This window comes from Bubalus kerabau, chromosome 11 (assembly GCF_029407905.1).
Source record: "Bubalus kerabau isolate K-KA32 ecotype Philippines breed swamp buffalo chromosome 11, PCC_UOA_SB_1v2, whole genome shotgun sequence".
NCBI lineage: Eukaryota > Metazoa > Chordata > Mammalia > Artiodactyla > Bovidae > Bubalus > Bubalus kerabau.
In genome coordinates, this window is record NC_073634.1 from 53,051,984 (window position 1) to 53,073,174 (window position 21,191).

The following is a 21,191-nucleotide window of genomic DNA, read 5'->3' on the forward strand; positions in this document are numbered from 1 at the left end:
AGAATAATTACTAAAAATAACAACAGAACACACAACTTCAAATCAGTACAAGGAAAATAAAAAAAAGGATGTGGACAACTGACCTGAAGGCAAGAAAGAAGTAAAAAATAAAGAAAAGCATGCCAAGGAAAAAATCCCTATAAATAAGGTGACAGAAGTAAGTCCAAATAAATGAGGATTTTCTCAACTCTGCCACTACTGCCATTTGGTCCAAGTGGTCATTTGCAAGTGGTCATTTGTTGTGGAGGGTTGTTCTGGTTGTAGGATGTTTAGTTACATCTCTGGTTTCTACCTACTGGATGTCTGTAGCACCACCCCAGTTGTGGGATCCAATAATATCTTCAGAATGTCCCCTGGGGAACAAAATCTTCCCCAGTTGAGAACCACTGAAATAGAGGTATAACCAACTTTACAATAGTTGGATTAAAAATTGCTTGTTTAAAAAGAGACTGCCATGTTGCTCAAAACAACAAAATCCTACTAAAGATACACTGAAACATGATGATGACCCAGAAGAGATAAAAATAAAGAATGCAGAAATATACAGAGGGAATACTAATGAAGACAATTCTGCTGTAATAATATTTAATAATACTAATATTAGAAAATATATTTTAAGGCAAAAAGCACTATTCAGGTATTTTACTTGTTAGGAAGATAATCACCCTAAACCTATTTATGCTTAATTAACAACATCAGTTCCACAAGATATAATGGGAGAAATTCTAGAATTACAGAGAAATTGTGATAATGGTGTACCTTAATATATCTCTCTTAGAAATGACTGGTTAGGTGTAAAAAACAGTAAAATAAATACCATAATTAATAGGTTTGAATTAAGGTTTACATGGGGCTTCCCTGGTGGCTCAGTGGCAAAGAATCTGCCTGTTAATGCAGGATATGTGGGTTCAATCCCTGGGACAGGAAGATCCCCTGGAGGAGGAAATGGCAATCTACTCCAGTATTCTTGCCTGGGAAATCCCATGGACAGAGGAACTTGGCAAACTACTTTTAATGGGGTGGCAAAAGAGTCAGACATGACTTATTGACTAAACAACAACAGCAAAGATTACATACACATAGTAAAACATGGGGGGAGAGTAACATCGACTGTTATAATTCAGAGCAGGCATAACCCTTGGGAAAGAGGAAAAGGGTTCTATGAAGGAATATACGGGAATTCTGCGATGCTAGTGCTGGTCTAGTTCTTGACTTGGGTGGTAGCTCAGAATTGGTCAGTATTTTATAACAAGCTGTTGATTTTGATTTGTGTACTTTTCCATATGTATGCTATCCCTCAGTAAGAAGTTAAAAAAAAGTACAACCTGCCATGCTCAGTTGTGTCTGACTCTTTGCCACCCCGTGGACTGTAGCCCCTAGGCTCCTCTGTCCTTGGGATTCTCCAGGCAAGAATATATATTGGTGTGGGATACCATTCCCTTCTCTAGGGGAATCTTCCTGACTCAGGGATTGAACTTGTGTCTCCTGCATTGCAAGAAGATTTTTTACCATTGAGCCACTAGGGAAGCCAAAACCAGTATAAGATGAAGCTAAAACAATACTTGGAGGTAAATGCATCTCCTTAAAATGGGTATAATTGTAAACATGAAATATTGAAAATTCACGGGCCAAGCATTTACCTCAAGAAACTGGGAAAACAGGTAATTCAAAATTTCTTAAAAATGAAGACTTTCCTAGTGAAAAATACTGATACTGCAGAAGAGGTTAAAGGAGACTTTTAAAGTTAGGATTCATGAATTTGTTTACAACCATCCTTTTTGATGTATTACCTATGCGTACGGAAATAGGAAATAACACTATATATTGTGTAAGTCCTTTAAAAACTGGAAATAATTCTTCTAAGTCACAGCAGGCGAACCACGTGGCGGTAACCAGCCAGGGAAATTCAGGCTTAGGTGGGCGTTCCTGTTAGAAGACAGAAAAAAAGCGAATAGTAATTCACAAAGACAACCAAGAATATGCTTTCACCTTGTCTAAGTGAAAAACCAAACTCTAACAGCATATTAAAAATAACCATTTTCCCAGGACAGATATAAGATACGGTGAAATAGATATGCTGTTGAATCAATTCTGCCGGGAGCTGGCATATTGCATATTGAGTGAGGATCTGTAATAGCTCAACTGGAATTCTATCACTGCCTGGAGCCAGCGTGAGGCACTCCGCCCACGACAAAGGTCATGAGGAAGGAGGCTCGGCATACGCAAAGGCGGGATCGAGCCTCAGGAGTCCCCCTGGAAATTCTCGAGCATCTACCCCCAAAACCAGAGTCTGCCTACTTTCTGCTTTGTGCTTTCACCTACACCTCTGACTTTACGGGGGGCTGTCTCCCACTACCTCTCTCTGAAAAAAGAGTTAGCTTACAGCTCCAGTTAATAATTCCTGGGTGTGACAGTGTTTAACCTACAAACTCCTTTGGAAATCCTCTAGCCTGCCTGAATGGGTTTTTCCGGCCACATGTGATTGTTCAGAGCCTCCCAACTGTGAGAGGCAGGAGATGTTCTAAACTGCCTAAACACAGATTCCTTTGAGTAGTTAAAAGATTGATTAGAAATTGTATTGGTGAAGGGTTTTTCACTTGTTGGGCCAATGTTTGCTGCTAAGTCTCCATACTCCTTACCTACTGTGTCCTTGGCAGTGTATTGATTGATATAATGGGTGTATAGAAATGTAAAATGCAGCTTTGTCCAATGCTTTTTTGGAGGCTGGTGCCTGACTTTGGAATAATCACCTTTAGAGAAAAATAAGTTTCTTAAAATGTTAACAGGCCTCCGGGCCAGAAGATGATGTCAATCACCTGAACTTTTGCATATGATAAGTTTGCAGGAAGAAAGCCTGGCTTGCTGCATGACTCTACCCCTTCCCCCATTATCCTCTATGCATAACTTAAGGTATAAAAACTACTTTGGAAAATAAAGTGCGGGCCTTGTTCACTGAAACTTGGTCTCCCCATGTCATTCTTCCCTTTAACTTCCAGCTGAGTGTCCATCTGGAGCGCGGATGTCCTCTGTGACCATTTATTTGCCTGGGCTTCTAAGACCCACTCGAGAAGGTGTCTAAGGTGGGGCACCTTCCGCTATTCGAGAGGGCGCCTGCGGCCTCCGTGGTCAGAGCTAACCTGGTGTCACGGGTTATATTGATTTTCCGCGTAATCCAAGCCACTCAGCTTCTTTTCTCCACTGAATTTTCCTACTGAGCTATCCTTATTTCAGCCGCTTTTTTCCACTGAATTTCCTCACTGAGCTATCCTCATTCTATTACTCTTTGTATCCTTAATTAACGTGTAATTAAGCAGTTGTTCCCTGACCCTCGCCTATGCCGTCTCTCCTTCGAATACCCTGGATCAGCCGGGGCTGGTCCCCGGCACAATTCTACCTGTTGGTGTTTGAAATTAAGTGCAGCTGATGAAAGCTTTTCATGTTGACATGTGCTGAAAGTCATTGATCTTGTGAAGGGTTAACAATAAATCTGTAAAGTCTACTTGTAGCCTGTTCTCCAACATGCCACACCGTCTCTCCCCACCCCTCAAATATTCTTATATTGTTTATTTTTTTTCTAGAGAACTAGTTTCCAAATCCAGTTCCTAGATGTTCTCACTTCTAGGAGACGGGGAAATCTGAGAAGTAGAGCCAAATAAGTAGCAAGACAAGTAGTACTCTCCTTCCAGCTGGGATGAGTATGTATATGTCTAATCATTTCACATCTTCCCAGCAATTTCAGGGAAAAGTATCAATATTATGCCATCTGGCAATATTCCATGAAGCTCTTACATGTGGGTAAACAGTTTTAAAAGAGACAGAGAAACAGCTATAATTGTAGACTGAAACTAGATCTTTGAAAATTTAATGAATATTTGCCTGAGGCTTTTATCAGTTCTGTTCAGTTCATTTCAGTCATTCAGTCATGTCCAATTCTTTGCGACCCCATGGACTGCAGCATGCCAGGCTTCCCTGTCCATCACCAACTCCCAGAGCTTGCTCAAACTCATGTCCATCGAGTCTGTGATGCCATCCAACCATCTCATCCTCTCTCAACCCCTTCTCCTCCTGCCTTCAATCTTTTCCAGCATCAGGGTCTTTTCTAACGAGTCAGTTCTTTCCATCAAGTGGCCAAAGTACTGGAGCTTCAGCTTCAGCATCAGTCCTTGAAATGAATATTCAGGACTGATTTCTTTTACAATTGACTGATTTGATCTCCTTGCAATTCAAGGAACTCTCAAGAGTCTTCTCCAACACAGTTCAAAAGCATCAATTCTTCAGCACTCAGTTTCTTTATGGTCCAACTCTCACATCCATACATAACTACTGGAAAATCCATAGCTTTGGATTTTCAAAGATCCATAGATGGATCTTTGCTGGTAAAGTGATGTTCTCTGCTTTTTAATATGCTGTCTAGGTTGGTCATAGCTTTTCTTCCAAGAAGCAAGTGTCTTTTAATTTCATGGCTGAAGTTACCATCTGCAGTGATTTTGGAGCCCAAGAAAATAAAGTCTGTCACTGTTTCCATTGTTTCCCCATCTATTTGCCATGAAGTAATGGGACAAATACCTGTGAAAAGAAGAGAAGAGAAAAGCAAAGGAGAAAAGGAAAGATATAAGCATCTGAATGCAGGGTTCCGAAGAATAGCAAGGAGAGATAAGAAAGCCTTCCTCAGTGATCAATGCAAAGAAATAGAGAAAAACAACAGAATGGGAAAGACTAGAGATCTCTTCAAGAAAATTAGAGATACCAAGGGAATATTTCATGCAAAGATGGGCTCAATAAAGGACAGAAATGGTATGGACCTAACAGAAGCAGAAGATATTAAGAAGAGGTGGCAAGAATACACAGAAGAATTGTACAAAAAAGATCTTCACGATCCAGATAATCATGATGGTGTGATCACTCACGTAGAGCCAGACATCCTGGAATGTGAAATCAAGTGGGCCTTAGAAAGCATCACTATGAACAAAGCTAGTGGAGGTGATGGAATTCCAGTTGAGCTATTTCAAACCCTAAAAGATGATGCTGTGAAAGTGCTGTACTCAATATGCCAGCAAATTTGGAAAGCTCAGCAGTGGCCACAGGACTGGAAAAGGTCAGTTTTCATTCCAATCCCAAAGAAAGGCAATGCCAAAGAATGCTCAAACTACCGCACAACTGCACTCATCTCACATGCTAGTAAAGGAATGCTCAAAATTCTCCAAGCCAGGCTTCAGCAGTACGTGAACCATGAACTTCCAGATGTTCAAGCTGGTTTTAGAAAAGGCAGAGGAACCAGAGATCAAACTGCCAACATCATCTGGATCATCAAAAAAGCAAGAGAATTCCAGAAAAACATCTATTTCTGCTTTCTTGACTATGCCAAAGCCTTTGACTGTGTGGATCCCAATAAACTGTGGGAAATTCTGAAAGAGATGGGAATACCAGACCATCTGACCTGCCTCTTGAGAAACCTGTATGCAGGTCAGGAAGCAACAGTTAGAACTGGACATGGAGCAACAGACTGGTTCCAAATAGGAAAAGGAGTACGTCAAGGCTGTATATTGTCACCCTGCTTATTTAACTTTTATGCAGAGTACATCATGAGAAACTCTGGGCTGGAAGAAGCATTGCTGGAATCAAGATTGCCAGGAGAAATATAAAAAACCTCAGATATGCAGATGACACTACCCTTAATGGCAGAAAGCAAAGAACTAAAGAGCCTCTTGATGAAGGTGAAAGAGGTGAGTGAAAAAGTTGGCTTAAAGCTCAACATTCAGAAAACGAAGATCATGGCATCTGGTCCCATCATTTCATGGCAAATAGATGGGGAAACAGTGTAAACAGTGTCAGACTTTATTTTTTGGGCTCCAAAATCACTGCAGATTGTGACTGCAGCCATGAAATTAAACTACACTTACTCCTTGGAAGGAAAGTTATGACCAACCTAGACAGCATATAAAAAAGCAGAGACATTACTTTGTCAACAAAGGTCCATCTAGTTAAGGCTATGGTTTTTCCAGTAGTCATGTATGGATGTGAGAGTTGGACTGTAAAGAAAGCTGAGCACCAAAGAATTGATGCTTTTGAACTGTGGTGTTGGAGAAGACTCTTGAGAATCCCTTGGACTGCAAGGAAATCCAACCAGTCCATCCTAAAGGAGATCAGTCCTGGGTATTCATTGGAAGGACTGATGTTGAGGCTGAAACTCCAGTACTTTGGCCACCTGATGCAAAGAGCTGACTCATTTGAAAAGACCCTGATGCTGGGAAAGATTGAGGGCAGGAGGAGAAGGGGTCGATAAGAGGATGAGATAGTTGGATGGCATCACCGACTCAATGGACATGAGTTTGGGTAAACTCTGGAAATTGGTGATGGACAGGGAGGCATGGCATGCTGTGGTTAATGGGGTTGCAGAGTTGGACATGACTGAGCAACTGAACTGAATGGGGCTGGATGCAATGATCTTTGTTTTTTGAATGCTGAGTTTTAAGCCAGCTTTTTCACTCTCTTTCACTTTCATCAAGAGGCTCTTTAGTTCCTCTTCGCTTTCTGCCATAAGGGTGGTGTCATCTGCATATCTGAGGTTATGATATTTCTCCCGGAAATCTTGATTCCAGCTTGTGCTTCATCCAGCCTGGCATTTCTCATGATGTACTCTGCATAGAAGTTAAATAAGGAGGGTGACAATATACAGCCTTGACATACTCCTTTCCAGATTTGGAAACAGTCTGTTGTTCCGTGTCTAGTTCTACCTGTTGCTTCTTGATGTGCATACAGATTTCTCAGGAGGCAGGTAAGGAGGTTTTATATTACATTTATAGCTTTGCATGCATACTAAGTGGCTTAGTCATGTCCAATTCTTTGCGACCCTATGGACTACAGCCTGCCAGGCTCCTCTGTACATAGGGTTCTCCAGACAAGAATACTGGCATGGGCTGCCATTTCCTTCTCCAGGGGATCTTCCTGACTCAGGGATCAAACCCATGTCTCCTGCATTGGCAGGTGGGATCTTTACCACTAAGCCACCTGGGAAGCCCTAAAATAGCTTATTGAGATACAATACACATACCATGGAATTCATCTGTTTAAAGCATACAATCCAGTGTATTTTAGTAAATTCACAGTTTTCATAACCATGACCACAGTCAATTTTAGATTATAGAATATTTCATCTCCACACACACACACACACACACTAACCATGATGTGTCTAGCAATTTCCCTCCCACCTGCCCATGCCCTCTAGCCCTAAACAGCTAAAACTAGTTCTTTGAAAATTTAGTGCTTGGGAACTAAACTTTGAAAGCTTTCTATCTCTATAGATTTGCCTGGTCTGAATATTGCTATTCATTTGCTAAGTCATGTTTGACTCTTTGCAACCCCATGGACTGCAGCATGCCAGGCTTCCTTGTCCTTCACTAACTCCCAGAGTATGCTCAAATTTATGTCCATTAAGTCATTGATGCCATCTAACCTCTGCCACCCTCTTCTCCTTTTTGCCTTAAGTCTTTCCCAGCATCAGGGTCTTTTCCAAATGAGTCAGCTCTTTGCATCACGTGACCAAAGAATTGGAGCCTCAGCTTCAGCATCAGTTTTTCCAATGAATATTCAGGGTTGATTTCCTTTAGGATTGACTGGTTTCATCTCTTTGCTGTCCATGGGACTCTCAAGAGTCTTCTCCAACACCACAGCTTGAAAGCATCAATTCTGCAGTGCTCAGTCTTCTTTATGGTCCAACTCTCACATTGGAACATGACTACTGGAAAAACTATAGCTTTGATTATACAGACCTTTAGTCTAACAAAACATGGTCCACTGGAAATGGGAATGGCAAACCACCCCAGTATTTTTGCCTTGGGAACCCCATGAACAGTAGGAAAAGGCAAGAAAACAGTGTTAGGAAAGGATTAATAGAATATATATGTATGCAGAGTGGGTGAGGGTCAGGGAAGCAGGACTGTTGGGTGGAGAGGTCTTGCCTGGGCTTGACTCAGAGTGCTGGGTCAGACAAAAACCTGAAGTCCAATGTCCCAGTGATACACTGAGGCTCAAATACTGGCAAGCTCGTGCAGGTGTCAGGTCTGTAGGGGCCAAGGGCAGGGCTTGAGATGGACAGAACAAAGCCAAGAGTTTAGAGTTGGGCTGGATGGTAGGCAAGGGTCGAGTGGCTGTGCTTCTGTTCTGTGTGACCAGGTCTGTGGTATGTGGGCGGGTTAGGCCAGTTACAGGGACTGGAGCAAGTTAGACAAACATTATGTTATTACAGAAGGCAACAAGCAAGTTCTATTCTTCCCCATGTTTTATAATGAAAGATGTGTCCAGGCAAGAGAGGATCATGACTTCACAAACACTATGGTCAGATGTGTGAATTACTATTTTTACTGGATTTTAACTCTCCCATTTGTAAATGGTCAACTTTTCAAAACATGTTCCCAATTGAAACCAAGCAGGACCCTTGGGTCTCATAGGCCCAAAACCTTTCTGTGTCCTTCATTTCTTGATTACAGGAAATAGGCTTCATTTAGCCTCTATAACCTTCCATGAGTTCCAATAAGCAGGTTCAGTTCAGTTCAGTTCAGTCACTCAGTAATGTCCAGCTCTTTGAGACCCCATGGACTGCAGCATGCCAGGCTTCCCTGTCCATCACCAAGTCCTGGAGCTTACTCAAACTCATGTCCATTGAGTCTGTGATGCCATCCAACCATCTCATCCCCTTCTCCTCCTGCCTTCAGGAGGAGATCTTTCCCAGCATAAGGGTATTTTCTAATGAGTCAGTTCTTTGCATCAGGTGGTCAAAGTATTGAAGCTTCAGCCTCAGCATGAGTCCTTCCAATGAATATTCAGGACTGATCTCCTTTAGGATGGACTGGTTGGATCTCCTTGCCCTCCCAGGGACTCTCAAGAGTCTTCTCCAACACCACAGCTCAAAAGTATCAGTTCTTTGGCACTCAGCTTTCTTTATGGTCCAACTCTCACATCCATATGTGACTTTGGAAAAACCATAGCTTTGACTAGATGGACCTTTGTCAGCAAGAAGCAGGTTCAATCAGCTGCTAATAAGGGAAGGGAGGGGATGTGCAGAAAAGGGGGAAACAGTCAAGAAACAATAGTGTGGCCTTGGGGCAAAGCCTGGTTCCCCTTCAAGGGATATACATAGCAGTATTTTTGAGGTGTTTTGCAGGTACTGAAACTCCCACCAGGTGGGAGAAGTTAAATATTAATGATGGTAGGCTGCCCACAAGCATGGAGACACCAGAAGGGTTGGAACCAGAGGCTGATGATGCTGACTCCCACTCACCTCACCACCAACCATTCAGAAGAATGTCCACAAGCTGATCACACCCCTTTGAACCATTACTCTAAAACTCCTCACTATCCCCTCTAGGTTGGGATACACAGTGTTAGTTCACTGTGGCCCCCTCTGTCTGGAAAGCAATAAAGTTATTTTTTTCTACTTCACCCAAAACTCTGTCTCCAAGATTTAACTTGGTGTCAGGGTGGAGAGGCTGGATTTGGCTTCACCATATGCTAGCTTACTGGTTACTTCCAACATCCCTTTTCTATAGGTGAGGACACTGCTGCATAAAGAGGTCAAATGTTATAGTCACTACACAGCTACTAAAGACAGGACTAAGTTATAGCCTGGGTCCCAGACTCCCAGTGGGATACACAGCTGAAGGTAAAACTTTCAGTTACCAGAGTCACTGTGGAGCATTGCTAGGTGCTTATGAGCTCTATCTAATAACATTCACTGTTTAAACTTGAAACAGGTACCTTCTCCAGTCCTGCAGAACCTCGGAGAAAGAAATTCCATTCAGCTTCAGTTAATCTTCCTTGCTGACGCATGATCTCAACACAGAGCATAAAGCTGTAGATCAGTTTATGTTGTTCAAAAAGTCCTCTTGACACATTGACATAAGCAGTTAGGAGAGTCTGTTCCAGCAGTATTTCCATGCGCTGCTGTAGATCATCTATCCTTACAGATGTCTCAATTGTTGTGTTGAACAACTGTGAAAGAGAACTCTATCAGTGTCTCTGATTTAATTTAATTTTGTGAAGGAAAAAAAAAAATCCTTGCTCTTTACCTGGACTCCCCCAAATTCAGTGACTAAATGTGTAGTAGCACAGGAGGTGAATAGTGTACAATGACAAAGTCCAGGATTCATCCCCAATTGACACATTTATATGTAGTGTTCTGTGTGTTCCTTTTCCTCTCCCCATTTTTCAGAAATGGACCAATGCCAAATTCTTTACTATTCTGTAGGGATCATCTTGATGCGGGACAGAAAATGGAAAATGAAGATGAGCTGGCAGAACCAGTTTCTCATATCCTCAAATCACATTTGATAATCACTTTGGATGAGATTGACAGTTTGGATGAGATTGACTAGTCAATCCCTCTTCCAACAACACAAGAGAAGACTCTACACATGGACATCACCAGATGGTCAACACCAAAATCAGACTGATTATATTCTTTGCAGCCAAAGATGGAGAAGCTCTCTACAGTCAACAAAAACAAGACCAGGAGCTGACTGTGGCACAGATCATGAACTCCTTATTGCCAAATTCAGACTTAAATTGAAGAAAGTAGGGAAAACCACTAGACCATTCAGGTATGACCTAAATCAAATCCCTTACGATTTGTGAAAGTGAGAAATAGATTTAGATCTGATAGATAGAGTGCCTGATGAACTATGGACTGAGGTTTGTGACATTGTACAGGAGACAGGGATCAAGACCATCCCCGTGGAAAAGAAATGCAAAAAAGCAAAATGGCTGTCTGGGGAGGCCTTACAAATAGCTGTGGAAAGAAGAGAAGCGAAAAGCAAAGGAGAAAAGGAAAGATATAAGCATCTGAATGCAGAGTTCCAAAGAATAGCAAGAAGAGATAAGAAAGCCTTCCTTAGTGATCAATGCAAAGAAATAGAGGAAAACAACAGAATGGGAAAGACTAGAGATCTCTTCAAGAAAATTAGAGATACCAAGGGAACATTTCATGCAAAGATGGGCTCAATAAAGGACAGAAATGGTATGGACCTAACAGAAACAGAAGATATTAAGAAGAGGTGGCAGGAATACACAGAAGAACTATACAAAAAAGATCTTCATGACCAAGATAATCATGATGGTGTGATCACTCACCTAGAGCCAGACATCCTGGAATGTGAAGTCAAGTGGACCTTAGAAAGCATCACTATGAACAAAGCTAGTGGAGGTGATGGAATTCCAGTTGAGCTATTTCAAACCCTAAAAGATGATGCTGTGAAAGTGCTGTACTCAATATGCCAGCAAATTTGGAAAACTCAGCAGTGGCCACAGGACTGGAAAAGGTCAGTTTTCATTCCAATCCCAAAGAAAGGCAATGCCAAAGAATGCTCAAACTACCGCACAATTGCACTCATCTCACACGCTAGTAAAGGAATGCTCAAAATTCTCCAAGCCAGGCTTCAGCAGTACGTGAACCATGAACTTCCAGATGTTCAAGCTGGTTTTAGAAAAGGCAGAGGAACCAGAGATCAAACTGCCAACATCCACTGGGTCGTCAAAAAAGCAAGAGAGTTCCAGAAAAACATCTATTTCTGCTTTCTTGACTATGCCAAAGCCTTTGACTGTGTGGATCACAATAAACTGTGGAAAATTCTGAAAGAGATGGCAATACCAGACCACCTGACCTGCCTCTTGAGAAATCTATATGCAGGTCAGGAAGCAACAGTTAGAACTGGACATGGAACGACAGACCGGTTCCAAATAGGAAAAGGAGTACGTCAAGGCTGTATATTGTGACCCTGTTTTTTTAACTTCTATGCAGAGTACATCATGAGAAACACTGGACTGGAAGAAGCACAAGCTGGAATCAAGATTGTCGGGAGAAATATCAATAACCTCGGATATTCAGATGACACCACCCTTATGGCAGAAAGTGAAGAGGACCTAAAAAGCCTCTTGGTGAAAGTGAAAGAGGAGAGTGAAAAAGTTGGCTTAAAACTCAACATTCAGAAAATGAATATCATGGCATCTGGTCCCATCACTTCATGGGAAATAGATGGGGAAACAGTGTCAGACTTTATTTTTTTGGGCTCCAAAATCACTTTAGATGGTGACTGCAGCCATGAAATTAAAAGACGCTTACTCCTTGGAAGAAAAGTTATGACCAACCTAGATAGCATATTGAAAAGCAGAGACATTACTTTGTCAACAAAGGTCCAGCTAATCAAGGCTATGGTTTTTCCAGTGGTCATGTATGGATGTGAGAGTTGGACTGTGAAGAAGGCTGAGTGCCGAAGAATTGATGCTTTTGAACTGTGGTGTTGGATAAGAATCTTGAGTGAGAGTCCCTTGGACTGCAAGGAGATCCAACCAGTCCATTCTGAAGGAGATCAGCCCTGGGATTTCTTTGGAAGGAATGATGCTAAAGCTGAAACTCCAGTACTTTGGCCACCTCATGAGAAGAGTTGACTCATTGGAAAAGACTCTGATGCTGGGAGGGATTGGGGGCAGGAGGAGAAGGGGACGACAGAGGATGAGATGGCTGGATGGCATCACTGACTCGATGGATGTGAGTCTGAGTGAACTCCGGGAGTTGGTGATGGACAGGGAGGCCTGGCGTGCTGCGATTCATGGGATCAAAAAGAGTCGGACATGACTAGTGACTGAACTGAACTGAACTGAACTTGGATAAAAGGTCTAAGTGAAACAGGAGAGAAGTGGGCAGGGCACAACCTTTAAAACAATGACATAGCCCAAGGACACAACATAAACTGATTAGAATCAAATAGGTTCAAGATGGTGGATTAGTTGACTTCTCCTAGACCTTGAGCCTCATGTAATACATCAGCAAGCTAAATGACACACCCACAGGTGCCAAGAAAATTCCAAGTGAAAGTCACTCAGTTGTGTCCGACTCTGCGATTTCTCCAGGCCGCAATACTGGAGTGGGCAGCCTTTCCCTTTTCCACGGGATCTTCCCAACCCAGGGATTAAACCCAGGTCTCCCGCATTGCAGGCAGATTCTTTACCAGCTTAGCAAAAGGGAAGCCCAAGAATACTGGAGTGAATAGCCTATCCCTTCTCCTGCACTGCAGGTGGATTCTTTATCAACTGAGCTATCAGGGAGGTTGACAATTTCAAGGTTGACCATAAATGTCAAAATGTGGGCAGTGGCCCAGTTCCTAGAAATCCACCCCTTCCCCATAATAGCTGGAATACTCCTCCCACTCATGAAATTACCCACACCCATAAGAAGTGACATCCCCATACCCTGGGGCCAGTCTGGTTTTTTTGAGATAGTTCACACTGTGTCTGTGGAGTATGTTTCTCTCTAAATACATTCACTTCTTACCTATCACCTTGTCTATCACTGAATTCTTTCTGTGATAAGACATCAAAAAATGTGAGCTTCATTAAGCCCTGAGACCAGACCTGATCTCGGTTAAAAGACCGCAAGTTCAAGTCCTATTCTGGGTTGCATGGTTTTAGCAGGGCAGGATGTCAGGGCCATGCCCTCTTCTTGGCATTTCCACAAGATAATTCTTAGTGTGTGGGAAGAATGTGCAAGACTTTTCTTTGAAATTTAAGAGAGACCATTTTTAAAGGGGGCTTCCTGGATGGTTCAGTGGTAAAGGATCTGCTTGCCAATGTAGGAGATGCAAGAGACATGTGTTTGATACCTGGGTCAGGAAGATACCCTGGAGAAAGAAATGGCAACCCACTCCAGTATTCTTGCCTGGGAAATTCCATGGACAGAGAAGCCTGGCAGGCTGTAGTCCATGGGGTCACAAGGAGCTGGACACAACTGAACATACACTCTCAATTTTAAAGGAGACTTCTACCTTGATTCCCACGTAGAAATTCTGGGAACAGGTCTACTTCCCAAAAGATTCCCTACACACATTACAAGAATATCAGGAAGGCAGCAGAGATGCTGGCATTGAGGTTTCATGTGAGAGGGACAGAAGCAGCCCCACCCATTTCCTGCCACTTCCAAGTAGCACAAGGAGATGAGGGAGAGAAGATCCAAAAATTCCCAAGGGTCTCAGGCTGTGTGATAAAGCTGAGCAGAGCCTGAACTGATGGGCTTGCCTGGAAGTCATGGGCATGGGCATCTTGCAGAGGTGACTGGGGAGGGCCGTTCATGTGGCTTCAGCCTTGAGGATCTACAGCACAAAGGGCAACGATGTGAGGTGAGGTCAGGATGCCCAATCTTTTGGTCACCTTTAGAGGGGTCAAGATGCATTGCTTGTGGGGAGATCAGGTAGGTCAAAGGTGACTAGTTGCTGGAAGCCAGCTGAGGACCAAGGCAGATCGGGGTCAAGAAGTGTGCTTCACTCACCCCTAAAAATGCTGCACAGCCCTTGTGCAGGCCTCGCTGTATCCACTTCTCCTGCCAACAGGATGGAGTACAAGAGCTGATTTTCAGGCTCCTCACCAAAAGACAAACCTCCATTCCCTAAAATTAAAAGCCCAGGGAGCTCTACTCAATACCCTGTCATGACTTACATGGGAAAAGAATCTAGAGAAGACTCTTGAGAGTCCCTTGGACTGCAAAGAGACCAAACCAGTGGATCCTGAAGGAAATCAACACTGAATATTCGTTAGCAGGACTGATGCTGAAGCTGAAGGTCCAATACTTTGGCCACCTGATGTGAAGAGCTAACTCATTGGAGAAGATCCTGATGCTGGGAAAGATGAGGGCAAGAGAAGAAGTGGGTGACAGAGGATGAGATGGTTGGATGGCATCACTGACTCAATGGACATGAGTTTGAGCAAACTCTGTGAGACAGTGAAGGACAGGGAAGCCTGATGTTCTGCATTCCATAGGGTTGCAAAGAGTTGGACATGACTTAAAGACTGAGCAAACAAAACAAAAATATGTGTATGTATAACTGACTTATTTTGATAAACACCTGAAACTAACACAATACTGCAAATCAACTCTACTTCAATAAAATTTTTTTTTTTTTTTTTTACAGACCTTCAAGGAGGCATACCCTTATTCTAGAGAATTGGAAGAGTTTGGTCAACAAAGAATAATGGAATTGTTACTTTAACACACTCAGAAGAAAAGAGGACTGGGCGTTCTTTAACAACCTGACAAGAGGCAGAGTTTAAAGTCCAGGGAAGAGGTGGTAAGTTTGGCGCTCAAATAAAACATAGTGAATCCTGACACACCCTAAATGATTTCAGTGTGAAACGGATTCATGGATGGTTTGGTAGAGGATGTCTTGGCCAGGGTGTCACCTGCAGTTGTGTTTTGGGTTTCTAGTTTCCCTTCCAAACTGCAAAATTCCAGTGTTTTGATGATTCATCCTACAATTTTTTTTTTCTGTCAGTCCAACAAATTTTCAGAGCATTTTCATTTTTATTGCTCAAAGGAGATTTTAATATCTTGAAAAGCATGGAAATTCCCTGGTGGTCCAGTGGTTAGGACTCAGTGCTTTCACTGCTGAGAGCCTGGGTTCAATCCCTGGTCGGGGAACTAAGATCCCTCAAGCTGTGAGGCATGGTAAAATGAAAAAACAAAAACCTTGAAAAGCATGAATTGCAAAACACCCACAATGAGAAAAGCATTATCAGAATCATTTAGGTGGAATGAAAGGATTTACCTCTCCTTACCTTGCTTGGTCTAATGTGTGTGTGTGTGTGTGTGTGTGTGTGTATGTCTGTGCTCAATTGTGTCCAACTTTTTGTGATCCCATGGACTGTAGCCTGCCAGGCTTCTCTGTCCATGGGATTTCCCAGGCAAGAATACTGGAGTGGGTAGCCATTTCCTTCTCCAGGGGATCTTCCTGACCCAGGGATTGAACCTGTATGTCTTGAGTCTTGTCCCTTGGCAGGTGGATTCTTTACCACTGTGCTACCTGGGAATCTTGGTTTAATATCCACCAAGTAAAGGGGGAGATGGCAACCCATTGTGAGAACAGCAACCCTGCCATTAGGAACAAGTGAAAATGGCTTGTAAAGGCTGCTACAACAGATGTACATCTTGTTGGAAGAGAGCCCAGGTGTGTCTATACAACGTGCCTCCTATTTCTCTCAGTTCATTACCATTCTCTCCTGCAGCTCCTATTGCTGCCGGCCCCCTGACCATACCAAGGGGACTAAACAAGACATCTAGAGGAAAAACCAAGCTTGGTCTAGTGTATAAAAATTGTCTGAATATTTCAACGTCTTTTTTAAAATTAATTTTTATTGGAGTATAGTGGAATTCTTTACAATGTTGTGTTAGTTTCTTGCTGTAGAGCAAAGTGAATCAGTCATAAGCATTCATATATTCCTTCTTTTTTGGATTTCCTTCCCATCAGGTCACCACAGAACACTGAATAGAGTTCCCTGTGCTATATAATAGGTTCTCATTAATTATCTATTTTATACATAGTATCAATCATGTGTATATGTCAATCTCCCAGTTTATCCCACTCTTCCCTCACCCACTTGGTAGCCATACTGTGTCTTTTTTGAGGGGGGGGCACACTTTGCAGCCTGAGGGGACCTTAGTTCCCTGACCAGGGATTGAACCCATGTCCCTTGTGTTGGGAGTGCAGAGTCTTAACCATTGGACCACCAGGGAAGCCCTCTCTTATTTTTATGGAGGGTCAGAAATAGCCTCTTCGCTCCTGAAGTGGAAGTGAAAATCACTTCAGTCATGTCCGACTCTTTGTTGACCCTATGGACTATAGCCTACCAGGCCCCTCAGTCCATGGGATTCTCCAGGCAAGAATACTGGAGTGGGTTGCCATGCCCTTCTCCATTTCACTCATGAGGCACTGATACATTTCTTTAACAACAACAACCATGCACTTACCTGTTTAAAATATTTTAGTGAGTACTGATACATGGGATCTATTTCTGAGAGGCTTGCAATGACAAAGTACATAACAGAGCCTTGAGTGGCCACAGGACGATACTTCTCACGAGCGATGTTTATCATCCGTTCAGTAGACTCAGCTTCCTTCAGTCTGATTTTAATGGCACCAGAAGTGATCTGAATAAACATAAGAAAACAAGTCCTTGAGGATGTGCTTCCAAAAAATGGTGGGATTTAGGGAACATATCCAGTTAGGTCTAGGAAAGAATTCATGATTATAATAAGGAGGCTCCTCAGACACATGACTCAGTCTCAGGACTCAATGACCTCCTTCTAACTGAGCTGACCTCCTTTCCAGGCAGAGTTAGGGATGGGCAGAAGAAAACAGGCAACACAGGAGGCTGCGGGAGAAGCGCAGCAGAATTTCTCTGAGCCTGGAACCTGGGTGCCTTCTGAAATAGAAACACTAACACCCAATTGCTCCTGGGCTTCATCATGAGCAGTCCTCAAGCGATCCAGCGTTCCTGTAACGAAAGGAGATAGGAGGGGAGAAAGGATATCCATGAAACTGCTCATGAGAGGGGGTGGAGAGAGTCCAGAAGGCAGCGGTACCACATGCCAGTCTGGAATAACAAGGAAATCTAATGTTCTCTCTCTTTTCCCAGTACTCCAGGTGTACCTACAGGGAAACCCGGGGGTAGAAGCTGTTGTTTGAGAAGGGTTATTGGCTCAGTGTTAAAGAATCTGACTGCCAATGCAGGAGACACTGGTTCAGTTCCTGGGTTGGGAAGATCCCCTGGAGGAGGAAAGGGCAATTTACTGCAGTATTCTTGCCTGGGGCTTCGGACAGAGAAAGGGTCCAAGGGGTCGCAAAGAGTTGGACACAACTTAGTGACCAAACAATAACAGCGTAATCCTAAGTAAGCTAGAGATGTTGTCAAGTTCTCCCGCTGCTCTCTTGGTTTTCTGTCTTTTGGGTTTGTGGCTCTAGGGAGCCTTCTGGCCAGTGGGGTTTCCAAGATTCCCTTCTCTGTCTCCTTCAGTCTCTCTGCCTTTCCCTATTGGTGTCTGCCCCTGTTCTGTTCATCACTCTCTCATCTTCTTCAGATGTGGACATCCCTAGGTTGGGAAATCCTCTGTCTTGAAGTCACAGGGTCCAGGGCAGGGACCATGAGCAATCACAATGGAACCGCTGACCTATGAACTATAGGCAGGAAGTGGCAGTAAGTGCAGCCCGGGAGCAATCAATCCTGACTCTACTCTTTTTTAAAAAAAGACAAATTTTAAATTTATTTTTTAATTGGAAGAAAATTGCTTTACAATGTTGTGTTGGTTTCTACTGTACAACAATGATGTCTCTACTCTATAGGAAGGATGTCTTCAAGGCAATGCCTTGCAAACAGAAACTAGTTTACAGATGCAGATGATAGGATACTGGAGAGAAGTCCCCACTCGTGAAACTAGGAAAGCCCAAGCACAGCAATGAAGACCTCACAAAGTTAAAAATAAAATAAAAAGACTGGCAGGACCCTTAAAGGGTGCAGTTATATCTTTTGAAGTAACACACTGTTTATAAATAGTAAAAATATTTGACTTGCCTTTGAATCCTGGAGTGTGTCAATGAGTTCTTCATTGTCCAGAATATTTCCCTCAGAGGTGAAGAGCATTTTCAGGATTTTATCTTCAATAGCTTTCAGTTGGTTTTTATCAGTGTTGATCCTCACGATGAGCTTGATCCTTTGTTCTTCCAACTCAGGCTTCTCGAGTCGCACGACATCACTGGTACCAAAGTGAATCCTTAAGTTAGGTCTTTCTCAGGGCTCTAGGGTTCTGTTTTTCTTTCCAAATTTCTCATTGTTTGTATCCTGAATACTACTTACCTGAATATTAATGCTACCAGCCAAATCCTAGTGCATAGGCCCCTCTTGGGTGTCCCCAGTGACTAGCTGCATTACACATACGCTTTAATTCTTTATCTTAGATCTCAGAGACCTGCACCTGACCACAGTTCCCATGGCTTCTGCTCATTTTAGGGAAATCTGCTCAGTGCTTCATCTCTCTAATCATTCAATTTCTGTTTCTAACGGCTGCTTGTCCCAAGCTGAAAATGCTGCCTGGAACATTCTTTTCCTACTAAGAGGGGAGACTCATGAAATCCTACCACCTCTCTGAAACAATTCTTGGTTGCATCTAAAAAGGGGGCTTTATTCATGATGAGAAAGTACAGGATGCTGGCCCCAGATAGCTAAAGTGAAAGTGAAAAGTGAAGTTGCTCAGTCACGTCCGACTCTTTGTGACCCCATGGACTGTAGCCTATCAGGCTCCTCTGTTCATGGGATTTTCCAGGCAAGAGTGCTGGAGTGGATTGCCATTTCCTTCTCCAGGGGATCTTCCCGACCCAGGAATCCATCCTGGGTCTCCTGCATTGCAGGCAGACGCTTTACTGTCTGAGCCACCAGGGAAGCCAAGATAGCTAAGGTGCATATCAAAGGAATGATTTCAGGGAGCCCAGATTCTTGCATCTTCCCATACATAGAAAAGCACTAGATTCCTTAACTTGACTTAATCCAGTTTTCTTTGGTGGTGGTGGTTTAGTCGCTAAGGTGTGTCCGACTCTTGTAACCCATGGACTGTAGCCCGCCAGGCTCCTCTGTCCATGGGATTCTCCAGGCAAGAACACTGGAGTGGATTGTCATTTCCTTCTCCAGGGGATCTTCCTGACCCAGGAATCAAATCTGGGTCTCCTACATTGCAGGCAGATTCTTTAGGAGAGGGAGATTTTCTTTAATTAACAGCAATCTTTTGGTTACTTTGTTGCAAAAACTTTTATATATCCTGGCTCCTCTCCTTGCCTCTTCAGAGCTGCCCCTCAGAGTGATCTGTGAATCCTGCCTCCCAGGCTTGAAGCCCTCAATGTCCACCAAATAACACAAATCTCAAAAGAAAAAGAAAAGAATAAAGGGCCTATACCTCTAGCTTCTCTAGTCTAAACATGCAAACTGATGTCTCCCGTCACTTTGCCCCCATCCCTCTATTTGAAAGCTAATCTTTTTCTTAAGTCAAAATTTCTAAACAAAATATTAGGAAATCTTGGCTGTCCCCGCCACTTCCTCCCCACCTGCCCTTTGTTTTTTACCTTAACAACTGATCCTCCAGACCTGATTTGGTTACAGTGAAATTGATGATGGTAACTTTGATGCACACCTAGAAGAGAAGCAGACAGTAACTGGTTCAGACTAATAATATATGGACGGCTTTCTTTATTAGAACAGGGCTCATTATTGCCCAGCTGGATATATTCCAGGTCTAATGGTGAACACACTTGCTACCCACACAAGGCAAGCAATAAAATCCTAGTCTCACTAAGTTCTTTTCTTTTTTTTAATAATTTAATTATATTATTTGGTTGCACTGGGTTTTAGTTGCAGCACGTGAGATCTTTGATCTTCATTGCAGCATGTAGAATCTTTAGCTGTGGCATAATTGTGGCATATGGGATCTAGTTCCCTGACAAGGGCTTGAACCCAGGCTCCCTGCATTGGGAGTGTGGAGTTTTAGATATTGGACCACCAGGGAAGTCTCATGTCTCACAAAATTATAATGCAATTTTCTCTACTGCTGTGAGTGACAATTTTGCTCCTCAAATGCCACTATTAGAGAATTGTATTTTATGGAAAGGTGAGCCAGCGAAGGGTTAGAAAGAAGCAGGCTCAAATTCTAGCTGTACCTGTCAGTGTGTATGTGATGTAGAACAAGCCAGTCCATTTTAAGCTTTCAGGTCCTGATCCTTAAAAATTGGGAAAATAGGGGACTTCCCTGGTGGTTCTGTGGCTGAAGATTAGTGCTTCCAATGTAGGGGGAGCAAGTTCGATTCCTGGTCAGGGAATTAAAATCTCACATGTCACGTGGTACAGCCAAAAAGTTTTTTTTTAAAAAAGAAAAACTGGGAAAATAGGAAGCAAGAATGCATAGGGTATTTGTGAGGCTAAATGGGCTAATAAAAATCACTTAGAGTGACTTTCACATTGTTTACCTTTGTTAAAAAGAAGCTATATGACTTTCAGATAGTTTGCCTGTGTTAAAAAGAAACCGTTGATACTAGAGTTTTATATGTTTTGTCTCATCATACTATTTTTATGACAAGTTGTTGCTATAATATTCTGACATCACTCAGATACGGAAACTCGTTCAGTTTTGTCCGACTCTTTGCGACTCCGTGGACTGTAGCCAGCCAGACTCCTCAGTCCATGAAATTCTCCAAGCAAGAATACTGGAGTGGGTTGCCATTTCCTTCTCCAGGGTATCTTCCTGACCTAGGGATTGAACCCAGATCTCCTGCATTGCAGTCAGATGCTTTACCATCTGAGCCACCAGGGAATAAGTCAACAGCAAAAATCATACA

The 21,191-nt window shown here is 42.8% G+C and overlaps 2 protein-coding genes and 1 non-coding gene across 3 annotated transcripts in view; 1 reads left to right on the forward strand and 2 right to left on the reverse strand.

Moving 5' to 3' along the window:
- The window catches only part of TMSB10 (thymosin beta 10), a 225,675-nt gene that overhangs the window by 168,646 nt on the left and 35,838 nt on the right, over positions 1-21,191 (reverse strand). The gene's annotated exons all lie outside the window — the stretch shown is intronic.
- The window catches only part of DNAH6 (dynein axonemal heavy chain 6), a 279,939-nt gene that overhangs the window by 62,761 nt on the left and 195,987 nt on the right, over positions 1-21,191 (reverse strand). Inside the window, exons 58-62 of the mRNA XM_055540370.1 lie at positions 19,926-19,993; positions 18,388-18,568; positions 16,787-16,966; positions 9,757-9,990; positions 1,791-1,926 (exon numbers count right to left, since the gene is read on the reverse strand). Coding sequence (XP_055396345.1) covers positions 1,791-1,926; positions 9,757-9,990; positions 16,787-16,966; positions 18,388-18,568; positions 19,926-19,993 — 799 coding nt within the window. The remainder of the gene's footprint in view (positions 1-1,790; positions 1,927-9,756; positions 9,991-16,786; positions 16,967-18,387; positions 18,569-19,925; positions 19,994-21,191) is intronic.
- TRNAE-UUC (transfer RNA glutamic acid (anticodon UUC)) lies at positions 15,388-15,460 on the forward strand. Its single transcript has one exon. It is a non-coding gene; the product is annotated as a tRNA-Glu (tRNA).